We start from the raw sequence: 21080 nt of genomic DNA on the forward strand, positions 1-21080 counted from the left end.
GAAGCCACCGGAGAAGCCTCAGCCTGCTGGCTCCTTGCTGGGCGACCAGCGGAGATGTCGCTGCTCCCTGGGCCTTCGGGCCTTCTCATACTTCTTTAGGAAGAATGGAGGGAGGTCATCGGGTCAGAGGCACCTCAAGCCAAGGGCACCCAGAGCATTGAGTCCTGGTGCTGGGACGGGGCCACATAACCTAGAGCCATGGTGTGGCCCAGCAAGGCACAGCTGTGACAGTGTGTCACCCACTTGTTCCCAAACTGCTTTTCCAGACAGATGCTTGGAGCATCCTCACTGCAACCCGGTGAGGTGGACAGAGTGACAGGGACAGCCCTTTTAACAGGGAAATGGGAGGGGGCACATGCCCTAAGGTCAAGCTGCATGTGTTAGGTGATGGGCACCTGTGGCTGCCGAGTCCCCTTGGGCCCCAGGTGTCCCTCCTGCCCTCAGCGTCAGCTCTCTGCGTGTCCTGTTAGGAAGCCACACCCCGTGCAGATGCCGCCCTGCTGTTGTCTGCCGGGCCTTGTGCTCACGGCCAAGCTGAGGATTAGCTGCCTGATTCCTCTGGGGCGGAGGAGCCGAACGAGGTGGGCACAACTGCTGCTCTGCCTCAGTTTCCCTTTGTTGAGCGCAGGCCATGAGTGCAGGGAAGGTCTTCTCGGTGACAAGGGGACAGGCGGTTGGAAGGCTGATCCCCTCCATTCCCCCATCTGTCCCCCAGGGTGAGGGTGTCCTCTGGGCACAGCCCACAGCCCCCTGAGATGACAAGGTGCAGTCTCTGGACCCCGATGTGGGGCTCGATCCCGGGTCTCCAGGATCACGCCCTGGGCAGAAGGCGGCGCTCAACCGCTGAGCCACCCGGGGATCCCCTCCAGCTGAGCATTTAATAGCAGGGAAAGAAGAGCTGGGGATAGTTTACAGCTGCGTTGAAGCTTCCAGGCATCCACCCTTGTGCCCATGCGCAGAGCGCCTCACGGTCCCTGCTGTGCCTGGATCTGCTGTCCCTGGCTTTGAGACCTTGAGCCCAAGGGCCCCTGCTGGGTGACCTGGGCAAGTGACTCACGGCGTCTGTGTCCCAGGAGCACCATCGGCAGCCCCGGCGGTGCCTGTGAGGGGGGCCTGCCTCCGAAGGATCGATGCGAGCCTCCCCTGCCCCCACCCCTCCGCGGCCGCGCGGCTGCTGCCTCAGCACGTTGGCTGGACTCTGGACTCTGTGTCCTCAGGGCCAAGGAGGCCAGGCGGCCGTTGGTCTGGGGCCCTCTGGGTGCTGGCTCTGTACAGATCTGGGAAGGGCTGGAAGCCAGCTGGAGAGGGGTGCCCAAGCTTCCCTGCCTAGGGTCTCCAAGGGAGTGTGGGTGTGGGGAGCCCTGGGGTTTCTGTGGCACCCAGGAAGGGGTACAGGGTGCCTGGTGCCACCGAGCAGCTGTAAGCCCAGGTCTTTCTAACCAGCTCAGGAGAGCCAGATTCGCGGTCCCCGTGGCTGCTTCTGTGATGACCCAGGTGCCTGGGGGCCTGGGGGCCCTGGGGGGCCCCCCTCGTGAGGTGTCCTAGCTGCAATATTTTTAAATGGCTTGAGCCCCCATTCTAAAAATGTCGGGAAGCCCAGGGTCTTCGGTCTGTAAGTACCTCTGGGGCTGGGATCTCAGGGGGCCTAGGTTTCTCCTCCTGCCTCCTCTCCCACCCATGCCCTCTAAGCTGGGCAGCTCCCTGATCCCCTCCGCCCCGGGACCACCCACACGACACTAGGTGGAGTCACTGACTTTACGACTTTACGGAAGGTTTGGGGTGCCCGAGGGGCCCTCTCTGTGCCTTTTCCCCATCCTCCAACATGGCCTGAGAGACCCACTTCCTCTGGATTTATTAAGAAGAACAATTTCCCTCCTCCCCTGCTGGCTCCAGTCTGGTGCCCAGGCCGAGCGCAGCCTGTAGCCCTGGGAGCATCCCCTCGGGTCACCCAGTGGCGGGACAGCGCAGGCGGCAGGTGGGCCAGGGCAGCTGCCCATCCCCGGCCCCGGCTTCTGCGTGAGCCTGGGCCACTCGAGTCTGGATGGCACATCACCGAGTGACAGCCTCTCCTCTGCGTCCACCGGGTCGCCGGCTTTGTCTGCAGAACTGCCAGGGGTGGGGGCTGCCAGGTCCCAGGCGCCCTGCCCTGTGGGGAAACTGGTTGCCCACTGGTGTGGCTTTGCCCGCAGAGCCCCTGTGATGAACCGACTCCACCCCGGGGGCCTGGCGGTCCGGCTCTGCGGCTGCTCCGCCTTCAGGGCAGGGCTGCAGGGGCCCAGAGGGCTGCAGGGCACCGGCTGGTCCCTGGGCCCGGTCCCTGTGTGAGCTCCTCCCGGCGCCTGCCTCTGGCAGTGGCTTGGGCGGATTCACTGGCTGCAGCTCCGCCCCGGGCCCCCACCGCCACCGCCACCACCACATGGTGCTCTTAAGCTGCATCTCTCCTCGGCTATCGTTTGCATAAATAATAATAATAAAACCTGCAGCTCCCACCTTCCCGTGGGACCAGAGCCGCGATGTGCGTGGGGAGCTGGCGATGTGCGTGGGGAGCTGGCTGTGGCCGTGGCTCTGTCACCGGGCTGGGCCCGAGGCTGCGGGGCTGGGGAGCGGGCGCCCCCAGGGAGACCCACGGAGGCGCCAAGGTTATGCCCAGGGGGGCTCCGTCTGCGTGCTGTCAGGACCCCGGCCTGTGTGGGCGCTGGTGGCAAGTGCTGAAGCTCTGATCAGCTCGAGTAGGCGGCCCTGGGGTCCCTTTAGACCAGAGGGTGCGATTGAAAACAAGGGGCACCTTCCTGGAGGCCTGGGGGTGGCAGTGGGGGCGCCCGAGGGAGGGCAGGCGGGGACCGGGGGTGGCAGCGTCACAGGGGCAACTGCCTGTCATTCAGATGCTCACCAGGCGGGAGACCTGTTTCTGGACGGGGGTGGTGGGGAGGGACTAACAGAATCAGATGGTAATGACAGCTTCAAGGTCAGGACGAGGGCATATCGGGTATCCTGTCCCTGAGAGACTGCATGCCTGTTGCTCCCCATGGTGACACACCCCATATCTGCTACCTGAGCCCCGTTGGGCTGGGTGCAGGGACAGGGGCTCAAGGGCATTCCAGCGGGAACCACATATTCATATTTAACATCTAGCTCCGGGCTGGCACCTGTGCCCTGTCATCTGGGCCCCCACCCCGACATGGTTACCGGTGTCCTGGGGGAAGAGAATGAGGGTGTCCAGCAAGGGACACCCCCTCTAATGAGGGACATCCCCTCCCCACTTGCTCACTTCCATTTCTTAGAGTTTAGTGTGTCTGCCTCAGTGGATTTGTGGATAATGTGGTCTAATTTTAAACAAACGAATCCTCCAAAACAATCAAGTAGCTTCTGAAAGAGCTCCGTAAAGAAACTGCAAATAATACGGATAATCCCCACGGGGATAAGCAACCACAGAAGTGGCAGCTCTGACACGTCCCCCCTCCTGACACATGCTCATCATCCCCCCGGCGCAGACCTGATGAGAAATTAGCTCTAAATATAAAAAAAAAATAAACAAAACTGAACTGTTTGAAGCAACTCCACTGCCATCATTACTGGGGAAGCTTGCCCCGAGTGACAGGTGCCGAGAGAAGCTAGTCAACAGCAGCACGACACCCTCACGGAAAAAAAAACAAAAAAACAAAACAAAACAAAAACCCAAAAAAACTAAAAACAAAAAACACAAGCTTTCAGAACTCGGAGACAAAATCCCCCGCAATTCTTTTCCCAGGGATGCTTAAAGTTAGGTGCTTCTCAACTCAATTACTTTTTGATATTTCCCTTAGCGATGATAAATATTTGGAAAGCTCTTTTAAAGTTTCTTGCATAATAGCATGAGACAAAAAAAAAAAAAAAAAAAAAAAAAAAAAAAAAAAAACCCAAAACACCTACCACCAGGCAAACACTTCGTTTTTCTCTGCCGCAGTAAAAATGGCAGAAACAATGAACAGAAAATGATCTGTCGACAAACCGAAAGGCATTTCTTTGTCAGCAAATACTGTTGAAAGATGTAGAGAAAACACTACCACAGATTGGAGGGAAGTGTTAGTGCAAATTACCCTGTGTGGGAGGCTTGCTGCGCGGTGTCTACACAGCTGCGCTCGAGGTATCTGCTGGGTTCTGGTCCCATAATGAAATACACAAACCATTTGCGTGTGTGAGTGTGTGTGAGTGTGAGTGTGTGTGTGTGAGAGAGAGAGAGTCAGGAAAGGAAACCTGTAGCAGAAAAGATAGGTGCCCAACAGTGGATGCATTGTTTACTAAGAGCAATTGCAAAAATAAATAAATAAATAAATAAATAAGAGCAATTGCAAACGGCGGGGGCGGGGGGCACACAGCATTAGGGTACCCGACGCCGAACAGCTACCGGGGAAGGCTTTTTAAAGGCTTCTGGGCGAGGGAAAGGTGCAGAGGTAGCGGCAGCTCCCCAGCCCACGCACCGGCCCATCCAGTCAACCCAATGCAGGAAAGAATTAGAAGCCAGAGGGTCCGTAAAATGCTGCAGGAGCCCCCAGGGGTGTTAACTTTAGAAAGTCAAGGTTGTTCTAGCAGGCTTGAGTCTTTATGATACTTGGTAATAAGATCGGGTGTGACCAGGGAAACTTCCAGACCACACAGAAGGAGTCATCTTGATGGCAAAGAATTGAAAAGGGCTGTCGTGGAGTCCCCTCCCTCTCTTTCCTCTCAGCTTTTCCTCTTTTTTAAATTTTTATTTATTTATGATAGTCACAGAGAGAGAGAGAGAGAGAGAGAGAGAGAGAGAGAGGCAGAGACACAGGCAGAGGGAGAAGCAGGCTCCATGCACCGGGAGCCCGACGCGGGATTCGATCCCGGGTCTCCAGGATAGCGCCCTGGGCCAAAGGCAGGCGCCAAACCGCTGTGCCACCCAGGGATCCCTCAGCTTTTCCTCCTTAAACACGGAGGAGGAGACATTTCTTGAGGCAACAAGAGCTGTTTTAGGCACCCAGTAAAATTATTAGAAAAATAGATTCACCTTCGCTGCATCTGCCTCTTCCAGGTAAAGTGTAATTTTTGAATGTAATTTCTGCGCTGAAAAACCCATTCTTTTAAAGTGTACAATCCGTGGTTTTTAGGATAGTCAAAGTGGTGCGATCGTTACCACTAACTCCAGAATAACCTGCTTTTTAAACCTGTGGAGTTTTACATTTTAAAATTTTAATTTTTTTTAAGTAAACTCTACCCTCAACGTGGGGCTTGAACTTCCGACCTTCAAAATCAAGAGTCTCACCCTCCACCCACTGAATCATCCAGGCCCCCCTAAACCTGAAGAGTTTTAAAATGTTTCCTTGGACTTTGAACCCATTTATGAAACATAAACATCCAGCACCTTCCCACTGGTTTGTAAGACCAACTCATTGACAACAGGGAAGACATAAATAGAGCAGCTGGATTTGATCAAATCTTTGATCAAATCTTTGATAACTGGTGGATGGAGTTTAAAAATGAATATGATGGTTTAGCAAGCCTAGCTGATCGTGCCCTTTTTCCATGCAGCTCCCATATTTTTGTGACAGCCACTAAGATCCAGAATTGAAATAAACTGCCCTGAGGGCCGTGCCTTCAAATTGATGTTTTACAGTGCAAAATCAAGAGTTTAGTAAATAAGAATTATAACAACTCAGTATGGTGACAGATGGTAACTAGACTTACTGTGGGGGCCCATTTCTCATTGTATATGTCTATCGAATCACCGTGTTGGACACCTGAAACTAATACAATCGGGTATGTCAATTATTCCTCAATTTTTAAAAAGATTAAAAAAAATTTTTTTTAAAGATTTTAGTAAATAAGAAAGCATACTCAATCATATTGATATTTCCAGTGAGAGCAAAATGCTTTTTTGCACCTTTGCAAATGTACAAATAAATCTGTAATTTTGTAAAATTTATTTAAAAATACAGTCGATGTCATTTTCATTAATTCTTTCCAGTGTTCCCCGAGGGAGGGGAGTTAGATACTCAACAAGCGCAGCTCTAAGGGAGGGGGTGCTCCGGAATATTTTTGGATGGAGGTCAGAAATGTTTGGAATCTGCACCTCCTCTCTGGTTTCCCAGCTCCCACCTCTACCCTCTTCCTACAAACAAAACAAAACAAAACAAAACAAAACAAAACAAAACTCTGATCCCTGAAATAATCAGAGTGGTATTTTCTAAGAGTCAGGTCATGTTACGGATGCCCCTGCTCAAAGCCTTTCCAATCACATACCACACTTTGGGTCAAGCTCCCATCCCTCATTATCCCTCAGGTTTCACTCCCTACTCTGTGCCACCCGAACTCTGATCCAGCTATTAGTCTGGAAGAACACTTGCTGATCGCTGCCTCAGGGCCTTTGCACAGCTGTTCCTTCTGCCTTGCTCAGGGCCTCCTTTCCTTGTCTTTGCTCCATGGTCTGCTCCTCAGGCAGCCCCTCCCTGACTTCCTGATCTGAACTGTCCACCCCACCCCCTCACTCACAGACTACTTCTGTGCTCCCACACACTAATGATTTTTCTTTCTAGAACATATCACAACTGGCATTACTCTGCATAACAGTTTATTTGATTATTGTTTTGTCCCTCTCAGTAGCGTAGAGGCGCCGGGAGGAGGGGGAATTTCCTCACAGACATGCTCCTGGGATCTCCCAGCCTGGAATGGGCACTGGGGGGTGAACATCAGTAGCTAAGTGACTTGGGACCTCTCTCCCACTCTGGGTCAGCATGTCCTCTGTGCAGTAGTAGGCTGGGCCCCCAGGAGGTGCCCAAGGTGGGTGGTACCGCACCCCGGGCCCGCAGCCTCCTCAGTCAGCAAGGGGCCTGCAGGGCGTGTTGCGGGGTGACAGGAAGCCACCCCTTTCCAGGCACGGTGACATGCCCGAGTCCTCGGGTCCCCAAGGTGCTGTGGAGACCGAGGCCAAGAAACATGCGTACTGCGGGGTCTGGGCGAGTGGTGGCCCCGTGGGGGACGCCTCCAGGATGGGGCTCACCTGGTCCCCCGCCAGGGCTCTCTGCAGCGCAGGGCCTGGTGGTCGGAGCCGCCCCACCCCGCACCCCCACCCGACCCCGTCCTTACCCTGGCGCTGAGGCTGGGGGTGGGGAATCGAGAACAGCTCAGGGGGACGGTGGGTGCCAGGGGAAGCCGCCACTACGGGCGAGGGTCTGGGGGCGGGGTCCGCGCTGGGGGCTCCGGGGGCGGGGCCGGGAGCGGAATAGGAGTGGGCGGGGCCGGGATGGGGGCGGGGCCGGGATGGGGGCGGGGCCGGGATGGGGGCGGGGCGGGGGCGCTCAGGGCACGGCCCCCGCCAGCAGCGCGAGCAGCAGCGCCCCGGTCAGCAGCTGCAGCGACAGCGGCGCGGCCGGGCCGGGGAGCGCGGCATCGGTGGGGGTGGGGGTGGGGGTGGGGGTGGGGGTGCGGGGGGGGGTGCGGGTGGAGGTGCGGGTGGGGGTGGGGGTGGGCGCGGCCGAGGGCTGCAGGTTGCAGTCGGCGTAGGGCTCGAGGCAGGCGGCGAAGGCCATGACGTGCGCCACGAAGCTCTGCTCCTGCACGCCGTGCACCAGGTGCGCCTGCGGGCCGCGCGCGAACACCGCCACGTCCTCGCCGCCGTGGGTCTCGGAGTCCAGGGGCACCGCGGCCTGGGCCTTGTATGCGGGGTCCCCTGGCGGGGCGGGGAGGGGGGCTTCAGGGCCGGCAGGGCGGGGGCCTCCCCATCCGGGTTCCCCCGCTGTGCCCCCCCCCGCCCCCAGACCCCCCCAGCCAAGCCGGGGTGCTCACTGCTCTCGCTGTCGGAGACGTTGGGCCGGAGGACCCCGCTGAGCGCGAAGCCGGGGCCGTTGCCATAAAGGATGGAGGTGTAGGTCTTGCTGTCTTTGGCCATGCTGGGGGCCAGCCCTGCGGGGAGGAGGGGCCTGCGAGCACCCGACCGGCCGCGGGACGGGGCCCCCACGTGCCAGACCCAGGCTGCCCACCCACTGGCCCAGTCCTCACAGGCGCCCCACGAGGCAGTTGCTACTACCCCACTTGACAGGCGAGGAAACTGAGACCCTGAGTCATTTCTGCCACCCGATTGGTGGACAGCACCTGCCCCCCTCCCTGGGCCTACCGAAAATGGAGCTCCCTCGCAGGGTGTAGCCCCCGAAGGAGAACACGTGAGAGTGGTCGGCGGTGACCAGGGTCAGTGTGTCCCTCTCGCTCGTGAGCTGGCCCGCCTTGTCAATGGCAGAATCGAACATGACGGCCTCCGTCAGGGCCATGTAAGCTGTGCCGTCGTGATGACCGTGGTCGATGCGGCCTCCTGCAAGCAGGGCACGGGCAAGGTGTCCAGGGCGCAACCTGCCCCGACCGTCCCCACTCCTCTGCTCAGCAACGGCTGCCCCTCACCTTCCACAAAGAGGTAGAAGCCCTTGGGGTTCCTGCTCAGCAGCCTCAGGGCCGCCTCTGTCATCTCCATCAGGGATGGGTCCTGGGTTCCGTTTCGGTGGACCTCATATTTGGTGTCTCCTGGCTCAAAGAGGCCTGCGGGAAAGGGGTCCCGGTGGTGACTGCTGGGGAGACGGGAGGGCCAGGGGCATGGACCCCTGTGTCTATGCTTGGCTCTCTGAGGACTCGGGAAGCCAGGCAGGAAAGTGGGGGTGTCTGGGGTCATTACCCATGAGGTGTGTCACAGAGGCGTCCTGGGATGCCTGAATGAGCGCCTTGCGATTCCACACATACCGGGCACCCTGGGAGGGGCAGAAGCAAGCCTCAGTCCAGAGCCCTCCGAGCCTTGTCCCTGTTGTATCCCTGGCGTCCACAGGCCCCCATCACCTGGTACTTGGCCTGCCATTCCTGCACCAGGTTCCGCCCGTCCAGCCGGATTCCGTTCTGTTTGGCATCAGTTGGATACTCAGGATCCGGAGTCCCCTTGGGAAACATGTACTTTCGGCCTCCGCCCAGGATCACCTGTAGCCAAAGGATTGGGGAGGAGGGCTTGGGGCCTGGCTCGCCCTTTGCTCCCTCCTCAGACAGCCAGAGCTCCCCTACCAGGTCTGTGGGTGTGGCCTGGGCCCAGCTGTACCACCTCCACACCATCCCCCCCTCCGCCCCCTCATTCCCCAAGATCTAGGAGACCCCACCAGGCCCCAGAGCTAGGCTGTCAGTTGCCTGGGACTATGGCCCGTGCACGCCCCCCTCCCCACCCTTGGGGTCCCACATCAATTTCCATGTTGGAGATGAGCTGCTGGGCGATGTCCTGGCATCCGTCCTCCAGCGCCTTGACAGGCATGTTGGCATCCGAGTACCAGTTGCGGTTTACTACGTGTGCGTAGGTGCCGGCTGGCGAGGCATGCTGCACTCTCGTGGTGGTCACCACCCCCACGGACTTCCCTGAGGGTGGCAGAGGTCAGGGTGAGCCCCTGAGGTCTCTAATCCTACCTCTGCCTGCTAAGCTGGCCCCAAGCTCACCTGCTTTCTTGGCCCGGTTCATCACAGAGATGACCTCATTGCCACGTGTTGTGTTGCACTGGTTAAAGCGGGCGGCCGCGCTCACACCAATGGTCTGGTAGTTGGCCTTGACCCCGCACAGGTAGGCCGTGGCTGTGCCTGCGCTGTCTGGCACCTGTCTGTCCACGTTGTAGGTCTGGGGAACAGAGACACCCTCAGCTGTGTCATGACACCATCAGACGGCCAAGATCCTGACCCAGGCCCCGGGGCCCACCCTCACTGCGCTGGTGGGGAGCACCCTGAGGCCACCCTGCCCTTACCTTGGACAGAGCCAGGTATGGAAATTGGTCCATGGCCAGAGGCGTCTCAGGTCCCAGATTGCCATTAATTTGCCCCTTGAGGATCCGAGTGGCCGTCACTGTGGGCACCCCCATCCCTGAAGGAGTACACCTCGTCAGGCCTGAGTCTGCAGCATTGCTCTGTGTCCACCGGCAGCCCTGGGTGCCAGGGTGTGGGAGCCCACAGGGCACGGACAGGCCTTGCACACTCACCATCCCCCAAAAAGAGAATGAGGTTCTTAGCAGCCGTCTGGATGGGCTGCAGCTTCTTAGCGGCGTCCAGGGCCTGGGCTGCCTGGCGGTTCCAGAAGGCTGGGTCCTCCTCCTCAGCTGGCCAAGGGGAGAGTGGAGGTCAGGTCAGTGTTTGGGGGAGTGCCCCAGGTGTGTGTGTGTGGGAAGCTGGGAGGTGCCTCCTTACCTGGGATGATGCCAAGGGCCAGCAGTGGCCTCGGGCCCAGCAGAAGCAGCAGCAGCAGCACCCAGGCGCCCTGCATGGCTGTGGGATGGCGGGGGCGCGGCAAAGCCAGGACTGCGGGCAGGCTGGGACCCCGGCGGGGCCAGAGCTAGGGTACCAGCTGCCGTACCAGCCAGCGGGCCTTTAGTCGGGGCAGGACTTTGTCCCTGGCTGTAAAAGTCTCCATGTCCCTCCCATTGTCCCCGGTGGCCACCCTGACCCCGCCCCTGCCCTGTGACTCTAAGTCCGATGGCAGAAGGGATATGGCAAGGTGTGGCCGAGCAGGCCTCAGGGCAGGGGTCCTGGCAGAGGCAGGTGTGTCCACACGGAATAATCCCAGCAGCCTCCCCAGGGTGGGGTGGGGACCAGGGGGCACACCCCCTGTGGGTCAGGAGCATTGCAGGGCCCCGTGGGGGCTGCTCCTGACCCTTTGCTCCCACGGTCTCGTGGAGAACCATTACTCCTTCGTGCACCGCATTTGTTCAGTGTTTTCTGAAAGCAGCTTTCTCTGGCCGGGCTCGGTGCTGGGTGCTGAGAGGAGGGGATGGGGTGTGAAGCACAGAGCCTGGGCCAGCGGCCTGGGTTTGGCTTCCTGATGCTGCCGAGGCCCAGCGATGCGGGAAATGTGGGGTGGCCTGGCTCTGACCAGGCTTGGTGTGGGCAGGTGGGGGAGGTGCTGGGCTCAGAGGGCACCCAGGAGGCCGGACCCAGAGTTCCCGTGCTGTGGAAAAGGGTGGGACTGATGGTGACAGAGCAGAACCTTGTCTGTGTGTCCAGTTACTGAGAACCGGGCGGGCCTTGTGGGGGGGTGTGCACGTGCATGTGTCTGGGGGGGCGGGGAGGGGAGCCCAGTGTACGTGAGGTTGATCTCTGCTCCCTTGGACAGGCAGACAGAACGCAGGGGTGAGTCTCTCCTCTCCACGGGCCGCGCACACCCACAGGTGTAGCTTCTGTTAGGGAGCTAAGAGGCTTCAGTACCCAGGCTGGTGCAGGGACGCCTGGGTGCCTCAGGGGTTGAGCGTCTGCCTTCGGCCCAGGGCGTGATCCCCGGGTCCCGGGATCGAGTCCCACATCGGGCTCCCCGCGGGGAGGCTGCTTCTCCCTCTGCCTGTGTCTCTGCCTCTCTCTGTGTGTTTCTCATAAATAAATAAATAACATCTTAAAAAAACAAAAGCATCCCTCCGATCCAGCAATCGCACTTCTGGGTGATATCCCAAAGAATTCAGAGCAAGGTCTAGAAGAGATATTTGCCCTCCCACGTTCATAGCAGCATTGTTCACAATAGCCAAAAGGGGCAAGCAGCTCGGTGCCCATCGCCAGGTGAGCGTGTAAACAAGGTGTGCTCCATCCATGTCGTGGAATATCATTCAGCCTTAGAAAGGTGGGCATCTGTCGCCTGCTACACCATGGATGAACCTGGGGACACGATGCTAAGTGAAATAAGCCAGTCACAGAAGGACAAACGCTGCGTGACTCTACTTAGACTAGGAACCTAAAGTTGTCAGGTGGGTAGAGCTGGTTGCCAGGGGCCGGGAGGAGGAGGCGGCCCGGGAGGGGGTTTAGTGGGCACAGAGTTCCAGTTGCGTAGAAGGAAACGTTCTGGAGAGCTGCCCTACAACGGTGTGAATACGCTTACCTCTCCTGAACCAGACACAAACGGTCACGATGGTAAATTTTATGTTGTGCTTTTCATCACGATTTTTAAAATATTCAAAAAAGAAACACTTTCGTCCTGGCTCCACCCACCCCAGTGGGCCATGTAGCTCCCTTGAGAGGGGGGTGGTTCTGACCTCCTCGCCACCGGGCCTCCTGTTGGGTCCTCCCTGCCCACCCCCACTCTGCTCAAGCAGAGCTTTCCTGGGTTCCCCTCCCCTGACCTCCTCCCACCAGCTCACCAACCACACTGTCCTGGCTGTCCCCTAAATCTCTGGAGAGGTACCACCTTGGGAGGGAAATTTCCAGGCCTCTGAATGGCCCCCAGAGCTCCCTCTGTTCCCTGTAGAGTCTTGCTGTATTAGGCTAAAGTTCAGGGAAATACTAATCCCTGGGCAGGTCCTTAATTAATTAGTTGGTTCTTTTTACCAGGCTGTAGGTGAAAGGTTATGCCAAGATTAGTCGGCCTTCCAGGAATTCACCATATCCTTTTCCAATTGGATTTTTTTTTTTTTTTAAGAGAGATACCAAGCAAGAGAGTGCATGTGCAGGCAGGTGGAGGGGCAGAGGCAGAGGGAGGCTCTTTAGCAGCTCCACCCCCAGTGCAGAGCCTGATGAGGGGCTCAAGATCACGACCTGAGCTGACCTGAGCCAAAACTAAGAGTCAGACACTTAACGACTGGGCCACCCTGGGCCACCCAGGCGTGCCCCACCTCCATACCTTTTTCAATCAAACTTTTTGACATAACTTGTCGACTCACATGCAGTTGTGAGAAAAAATACAGAGATCCCTTGTGTGGTGCCCAGTTTCCCCCAAAGGTACAAAATCCACAGACTTTCAGATTTCTATTCGGATCTCCCCCCTTTTACGTGGACTCCTTTGTGCGGCTGTGTGGGCTCTACGCTATCTCGTCCCATGCATGGGCTCATGTGAACGCCACTCACTGTAGTTGAGATACTGAGCAGCTCCAACCCCACGCACTGGCACAGATGCTTTATAACCCCCCCCCCACACACACACCCCTGCTCAGTCTCTAACCCCTCTCCTGCATTTCTAAAATTTTGTCAATTCAAGTAAGTTACATACATGGCATCATATGGTCTCTGGGGGTTGGCTCTTTCTCACTCAGCACACTTCCCTGGAGATTCATTCATCCAAACACGGATCAGTAGCTGGCTCCTTTGTATGACTGAGTGTCTTCTGTGGGATGAGTAGACCACAGTGTTTAACCCTTCACATGGCCAAGGACAGACACCTGTGCTGATTCCAGTTTGGGGGATTATAAATAAAGCTGCTGTGAATATTCACTCAGGCTTTTTTTTTTTTTTTTTTTTTTTTTTTGGTGGAGGGGACATACGTTTTCATTTCTCTATAATAAAATGCCAGGAGTGCAGCTGCTAGCACTGCTTATGGTGGCATTAAGTAATCATCAGTTGTGATCAGCCTTGGTTTCTTGTGAATTTTGTCATGTGCCTGAGAGGGACTGACCCCATGTCACTGGCAGGAAACAAAGCATGTCTGTCCACATTCAAAACCTGCAGCTATGACCTGGCTGTGCGGGAGCTGCCAGGGCACCCTGCCTCCCTGAGTCAGGCAGGCACCTTTGGGTGCCTGAGTCACCTGTGATGACATCTGCTTATAGTCCTTCTCCCAGGGCCCAGGATTACAGGTCCGCAGGCAGCAAGGTCTTTCTGGTGTGGAGTGAGAGATAATGCCTCTGGGGTAATCTGTGCAGCCTGCAGTCTGGCTGTCCTCGTCTGCTCCCTGGGGAGGAAGGGCTTGTCCTGTGGGGCCCCATCTGGAGCTCAGGCACCCTCCACCATCATCCTCATTTACCACCGGAGGCTGTCCAGGCCGTGTCCGAGCCCTGAGCACCGGGTGCATGTCGGCCCTGCCAGGGGCAAGGTGATGCTGGGCCCACCCCCGGAGCAGCTGCTGCCAACCCACGTATATGGCTCCTTCTTGCCTCCTGCCCTCCTGCCCTCCTGCCCTCCTGCCCTCCCGATGACACCCCCCTTGGGAACTGTAGTGAGGCCCTGCCACTCAGGGGGAGCGGGGCAGGAGCTGGGAACGACTGCCGATCATCAAAAGACAACACCCCTCAGCACAATGGGGAGCACTTTGGGGAAACGGAGGCTTCTCCTTCTAGGGGCCAGTTTCTCTCATTTGAGCCCTGTAGCAAAGGTAGGAGTGTCCCCACTCAGGCTGGGATGCTGGGAGCAAACACAGTTGGGTTTTGCCCCTTTTCATGGGTAGCCCTCATGGGATCAGGGAGTAGGAAGGCTCCTGAAGGCCTCTGGGGGCCTGGCAGGCAGGAGGGAGGGCACGGGTGAGCAATGGGGGCAGAGGCATTATCTCAGCTCCACTCAGCCACAGTGGCAGTGCTTGAACCTCCCTGCACTTTTCTTTTCTTTTTTTTGGATTTATTTATTTGAGAGAGAGAGAGCAAGAGAGAGCATGCTTATTCAGGGGAGAGGGGCAGAGGGAGAGGGAGAGAGAATCTCAAGTAGACTTCCTGCTGAGGGAGGAGCCCAACTTGGGGCTCCATCTCACGACCCTGAGATAAGACCTGAGCTGAAACCAAGAGTCAGAAGCTCAATCAACTGCCCACCCAGGCACCCCCCCTCCCCGCCCTTCTGATGACATGTCTCCCCTCTCTGGCCAGTTCTGGGGCCAGCCCACCTATCTTTCCTCCTGGCCCAAGCGGGGGTGCCATCAAGAAAGTCACGGGGCCTGTGCCACTCACGGAACAGTTCGCCGCTTTGTGGCCTGGGGAACTGATGGACCACGAAGGACACTCAGCTGAGAGCAACAGGCTTGGCCAGGGTCACAGGCTCCGTGAGACAGATCTTAGAGGCAGCAGGGGAGGGAGCAGCCCCCAGCCTTCCTTTGCAGCTATGGTGCGTGTCTGGGGTCCCTGCTGCACGCCCAGAGACTGAGGCCCTGCCCTTCCCCAGGAGTAGAGGGGCACGGACCAGAGAACAGCCCCAGGAGGGGGTGCCTCTGGAAGGAAGCAGCGACAGCACAGACCTTGGGGGCACCCATGGGGCCATGGAGGGGAAGGTTTGCCGAGGTCCCTTCCGGGGCTCAGTGGAGGGGTGTGCCTCTGAGGCTGGAGCTCAAGCGTGCACTGGGGCACACCCCAGAACCCCAGGGGTTCCACTGTACCCAGTCACTTGGGAATCCCCTCACACTGGGCATTTTGACCTGCACGGGGGTCAGCACCAGCTCTGTGTCCAGGGCCAGAGTGAGGTTGCAAAGCCCAAAGGCAGGCTCCAGAAGGCAAGCATTAATAGAGGGAGCCCATTACCCCAGCCTTGGAAACTGAGGCCTGGGAGGAGCATGAAGCCCTGGGAACCTCATGAGGCCATTGCAGCCACCCTCAGCGAGGGTCCTGGGGCAAAACCCAGAAGCTGGGCAGCTCCTAGTTGTTTAAAGGAGGTGATTTTGTTCAGTCGAAGTCTCTGGAGCACCAAGCTTATGTAAATCATCCTGGAGGTCTAGAGGATTCAAATCCGACCCAACCAGCTGGGGGCTTCCTGTCTAGAAGTTGCGGGGGGAACCCTAAACCCAATTGTGTTCCTGGACACTGTCCCAGGGGAAGAATCGAGGTTCCCTCGACCAGTGTCAGACCCCACTGTGGAGGAGCAGGAAGTAATGCCAGGGTGGGGGGCATCCGGGCAGCACGGAAGCCTGGCCAGCCGGCTGGCAGGGTTGGGGCTGGTCCGGGCTTTGGGGGTCTGTGGGCAGAGTGGGGAGCACAGGCAGGAGCAGGTGAGGAGCCACTGGCAGAGGAGGGATGGACACGGTGGAGGGACGCTACGACACTGTGTGGCTTTCTGTACTCTGGCCCCACGTGGGATCGTGGGATCGGCTCTCTCCTCGGTGCCCACCCGCCTCCCTGGCTCCCTCTCTCAGATCACCTACATCCCAAATCCCTCTCCTGCCACTGCCATTTGTCGGCCAGCCACCCTCCGGCCTGCCTCCCCGAGCTCTGGCCTCCCCTCCCACTGGACATTTCTTCATGCGGGATGATTATCATAAAGGTGTTCGGGGCGCAGGGTGGCTCAGTGGGTGAAGCGTCTGCCCTCAGCTCAGGTCATGATCCTGGCCGGGGTCCCGGGATCGAGTCCCCATCCGGGAGCCTGCTTCTCCCTCTGCCTGCCACTCGCTCCTCCTGCTTGTGCGCTCTGATTCTCTCTCTCTCTTCCGCCGACAAATAAGTAAATAAAATCTTAAAAACAAAACCAAACCAAAAAGGTGCTCAACGGCTGCAGAATAAACCACATTATAGATCCAGGCTGGCAAAGACCAGGAAGCCCACCCACAGCACCCTGGGGCCTGGGCTCAGTCTCCACCACTTCCAATGGGTGCCCTTCTGCACTTAACCTCTCTCAAGCCTTCAGGTCCCCCTCTGTGAGATGCGAAGAACAGGACCCAGGTCCCAGGGCTGTCAGCGCAGGGCCTGACAGAGACAATTCTGGAGGGGGAGAGGAAGGGCGAAACCCTAACTTTTGTAAAAAGGCAGGTCTTGAACATAATTAAAGCTAGCTGAAAAAATAAGTAATAAATAAAGCTAGTGGAGGGTTTGAACACCAAGTGGCCAAATGTTAGACAAAGTGGCTCATTCCTAAAAAGCAAGTATTTATGATTAAGGTCTGTGTGGGCAAAAGCCTCCTTCTGGGCTATTCCGCTTACCTGTGTGGGGGGTGCCCAGGCACTACCCTTCCCCAGGGGACCTTGGGTCACGTATCTTTGGGGGGGGAGCGCAGAAAAGGAGACTGTCCACCAGCAGGGCAGCAAAGGCCACCGTATGCCCCTCCCATATGGTTCCTGGGGGCTCAGCGTGCTCCAGGTTGGTGGAGTGGGCTGCAGCCTGGCCTCCCCTCTGCCTGGGGGTGGGGGGTGGGGGCAGGGGTGAGGGCAGGGGCAGGTGTGTGGGGGCTGGCAGGTGGCTGTTCTCCCGTGGGGCTCAAGGTCGGTGTCCCTAGGCTGATGCAGGGCGGAGGCAGGAATGGCTGTCCGTGGCCCACAGGGGGTTTGGTCTGGATGAACAACGTGAGGGAGGGAAGGCTCACTCCTGTAACTGCATTCAGAACTTTAACTCTGATTTCTGGATCCTGAGAACCAGGAGGGCCGTCTTATTCCGAGAGCAGCTTGGTTTGAAAATCTACGAAGGTGAAATCTCAACGAGACATCTGGCTTCACGTTCTGTCTCGCATTTCCGTTTCTGTTGCTTCTTCAATATTTCCCTACATGCTTTCCAGAACTGAGCAACAGACAATTTATGAACGTTAGAGAACACAACACAATTCACGAAACTGAGTAAAACAGCTTTAAGTAAAACAAATTCGTTAAATGGGACTTACCCCCCTAAAACTGCTTTCTATGTATTAAAAAAAAACACCCCCAAACCATAAAAACTCGTAAAAAGAGGTTCAAGGAGATAATCTTGCAGGCTTTGAATATGTAACTGACTCAGATATGTGCAAATTCAAACTCCTCATTCCAAGTCCTTCATATACTCCCCCCGCCCACATCTCCAGAATCTTCTTTATTGCTGTGAAAGGCATCTTCTTCCTCCTCCCATTCAGCAGGGCTCACATCTTTCATCTGCTGCAATACCCCTCTCAACTCCAATTGGCTCTGGAGTGTGCGACTGGGCCCACGAACCGGGCCTCAGCAGTGGGTGCCAGCCAGGGCCGGGGTTCAGGCCACCCACAGAGCCACCGTGGAGCCTCACCTGCAGTTCTGTCCCCCTCCCCCCTGCAAATGCCACACGGCTGCTTCCTGGCTGGCTAGCTGCCCCGGGCCTCGTCCCTCGCCCTGGACTCCCTGCCTTGGCTCAGACAAGGGGCCACCAGGGCCCCTAGGGGCTCCCCTGAGGCCACCAGTGGACCCGTCCCCGCCAAGACTGCCCCCTGAGTCTTTCAGTAGAAGGCCTCAGGCACCATTTGAACTCACTGGGAGGATCAGCCACCTGTCAGCAGGAATTTTATCTCACTTACTGGAATGATGGACTGTTTAATATCCCTGTTGCTGAATGTACAAAAAGCCTTTTAAACCAACCGTAGATCCATTCCTGCTAAGAAAAAAGATTTTTGGGGGGCGGTGTTGGGATTTTTATTCTTATCCCAGTTGTACATGAATATAGTTTAGACTGTCGAGTAGATCTGTAGGGTTTGTTACAACAAAACAAAAGCAGCAGTTCCCTGTGTTCTCCCTGCATTTTCCCACATCCGAGGCAACCACTTCTCTATGTTGAGATTTCTCACTTCTTCACTTTTCTACCGTGAGCTCTATCTGCTGACACGGTCTATGGCTCTTCTGTTCTCGGTGTCTGGAGCGGTGTGTGTATAACGAACCATCCCCAAACTACCTTACACGTTTACCTGATCACAAATCTGTAGTCCGGGCAGGGCTCGGAGGGGACCTGGGGGAGCCACTTCCAAGATACACTGGCTCGTTCCCCTGAGGGCTTCTCCACAGAGCGGCTTGAGCTTCCTCACCACGAGGCCGCCGGGTTCCAAGAGACAGGGAGTGGAAGCTGCCAGCTTGAGGCCTGGGCCTCGACCCTGGCGGTGTCACTCCTGCCACATTTCTGCATATTAGCAGCCATCGAGCCTGTCCAGGTTTAAGGGGAAGGTGCACAGACTCGGTTTGTATTTATCTGTTTATTTAGCAGCTTCGCTGAGGTATAACTGACAAATAGGAATTGTGTATACCCGGGAAGTACAACTTGCTGTTCAACGTATGTACATATGGCGAAACGATCCCCACAATCACGTGGGTTAACATATCTGTCACCTCAGGGTGACCATTTTCTTTTTGTGGCGAGAACACTCAAGAGCTACCCGCTTGGCGGCTTTCAAGTCCACGACACGGTATTGTTAACTCCACGGCCACGCTGTACACGAGAGTCCCCAGAACGTGTCCATCTTACAGCTGAAACTGTGTCCCCAGTGTCCCCATCTTGCTCCCTGCCCTGGCCCGGAGACCGGCTTTCTCCGCTGCTTTTATGAGTCCGATCATTGGAGGGCCCGCCCATGAGCCAGAACATGCGCCGCCTCCCGCCGGGCTCCCTTCACCTCGCAGGACTCCTGTCCCCCAGCTTCATCCGTGTTGCCACACCGGCAGGGTGTCCTTTCTCACGGCGGGGTCGTGTCACCGTGCATGTAGGCGGGGTCTTTCCCCGGCTGCCGGGCACTTGGGCTGTTTCTTGGTCTCGGCCTCGTGAAGACAGCTGCTCGCCCCCGTGCAGTCGCAATGCTCCGCACGCCCCGCCTCGTGCTCTCACCGCCCGGCAGCGGCATCTGAGGCTCTCTTGTCCCCAGGAGTCCGACTCTGGCCTTGCTGTCCCCAGCCCTCCTCTGCTCCGTCCTTTGCACCCCCCCCACCCCGGGGCGCTCCCCCCGCCGCCTCTGTCGGGGGCCCACCCTTGCCGGGGACTCCAGCACCTGCCTGCGCCTGCTCTGTCCCAACATCTTGGATCTGTTCCCTCTCAGGCCTTCATCTCACCTGGATTGTCACGGCCCCTCCAACCTGGACTCCTGCTTCCTGCCCTGTGGCCTGTCAGTGCCCCGTGCTCGCAGCGGCCACAGTGGTGGCCTCGCCTCTTCCTGGGACCTGCTCCCCATCCTCTTGTCCATCCCTCCCAACTGCCAGGGACCCAAGAGCTTCCATTCTGCTCCCTGCTGGGCCAGGGCTGGGCAGCCGCCCCATTCTTTCCTGGGGTCTCTCTGACTGCAGCGGGGAGAGGCTGTCAGTCTCTCTCCAGGAGGGTGGGCTGCAAGATACAGAAGATACACGTTTCCAGAAGGTCACCATGGAGGAAGTGACCTGCACCAGGAGGAAATGAAGCAGAAGGGGCACAGGGCCACTCCCGGTGACCCCGAGGCCTGGTGCCTCCCTGCCCCCCAAGGGCGGCCTTCTCACCCTCAGGTATTCTCTCCGGCCTTCCTGCCAGCTCCCTTCCTCCCAGAGCCACTTCATACTGGGTTCCTCTCCTTTGAAATCAAAAGACAGGAGTCCCCCTGGAGCCTCAGAACCCTTCTCGGGCTCCTCCTTCCACCTCTTTCTCATCTTTCTGATTCCAGACTTTCAGTCCTGAGCCTTCCCAGGCTTTTAACCTGGGCTGTGTGCTGAGGACCCCCCCCCCCCCAGAGCCCCACTCTCCCCTGCGCTTCAGGACCTAGGATGCCCAGGCCCCCGCCCACCCCTGTTGCTGCACCCAGACCCTCCACCCCTGCCCAGCCTCTGTCCTGAGGCCCCTCGGGGCCTGCCCTCAGCATGAAGCCTGGGGACGATGGCCTGCACCCTCATCTGTTCTGCCGCAGCAAGGAAAGTCCTCCTCACGCCAGCCCCCTGGCTCTCCTGGCTCCCTCCGCACCTGTGCTCTGGCTTCCGGCCCCCTCTGCCGCCCACACAGCCCCCGGCCTCAGAGCCCGGCCTGCACAGAGCCATCAGGCTGCCCCCTGGGCTCTGCCCCCGCGCCACCTCCCTCTCGGCCTTCACCCTCCCGTCACCACTCCCCTCTGGACAGCGGCCGAGAGCACAGAGCACCGCGGGCTCCCCCTGTTAAAGGAGTGAAGGAGCAGCCCTGGTTAGAAACCGTGAGTTCTCTGGCCAGCTCAGGGTCCACGCGATCTACCGATCTACCGTTCCAGCATCTTCTTGCGTGAGCTCTGGGCACTCTCTGATCCTGGCGACCTCGTGGTGAGGCAAGTACCTTGGAGCCTCAGTCCCTTCACCCCCGAGGGGCCGGTGCATCATCTTCTGGCCACTGTCCCTTCAGGGCTGGGAATACACTCTCTAGCCCTGGAGCTTAGCTAGAGCCTCGTCGTGCCGTGACGTTGTTTGCATCTACGGTTCCCTCTGCCGTGGTGATCCGTGTTGGCCCCTTGAGGAAGGCAGAGCCCCGCTCTGGGCCCTGGGCTTGTCTGTACCAGTGTGCAGCGGCTCTGGAGAGGCCGGAGGGATGTCTTCCTTTATGATGAGGTTTTGTGTCTCGTCTTCCTTTTGTCATAGTTCCATCACGTGGGGACACAGGAGGGGCTGGCTCCCTCAGGGGGCCTCCGCCAAAGCTGGGTGTGCTGGGACAGGGGATGAAGACGGACCCGGCTACCTTGGGGAGAGTGCTGGGCTGCCTCCTTTGGACCTACCGGTGGGGGGGGTACGGTGGAGGGCAGGTGCCTGATTCCTG

The 21080-nt window shown here is 57.8% G+C and overlaps 1 protein-coding gene across 1 annotated transcript; it reads right to left on the reverse strand.

The window, feature by feature from the left end:
* Nucleotides 1-7298: 7298 nt before the first annotated feature.
* On the reverse strand, nt 7299-10374 carry LOC112925455 (intestinal-type alkaline phosphatase). Its single transcript, XM_026006184.2, has 11 exons — nt 10189-10374; nt 9984-10100; nt 9753-9868; nt 9454-9628; nt 9203-9375; nt 8818-8952; nt 8660-8732; nt 8392-8526; nt 8114-8305; nt 7786-7902; nt 7299-7669 (listed from the first exon to the last, which is right to left on the reverse strand). Exons 1-11 carry the CDS (start codon nt 10262-10264, stop codon nt 7299-7301), a joined length of 1680 nt encoding a protein of 559 aa, XP_025861969.2. The 5' UTR covers nt 10265-10374.
* Between the last annotated feature and the right edge of the window lie 10706 nt (nt 10375-21080).

This window comes from Vulpes vulpes, chromosome 9 (assembly GCF_048418805.1).
Source record: "Vulpes vulpes isolate BD-2025 chromosome 9, VulVul3, whole genome shotgun sequence".
NCBI classification, from domain to species: Eukaryota; Metazoa; Chordata; class Mammalia; order Carnivora; family Canidae; genus Vulpes; species Vulpes vulpes.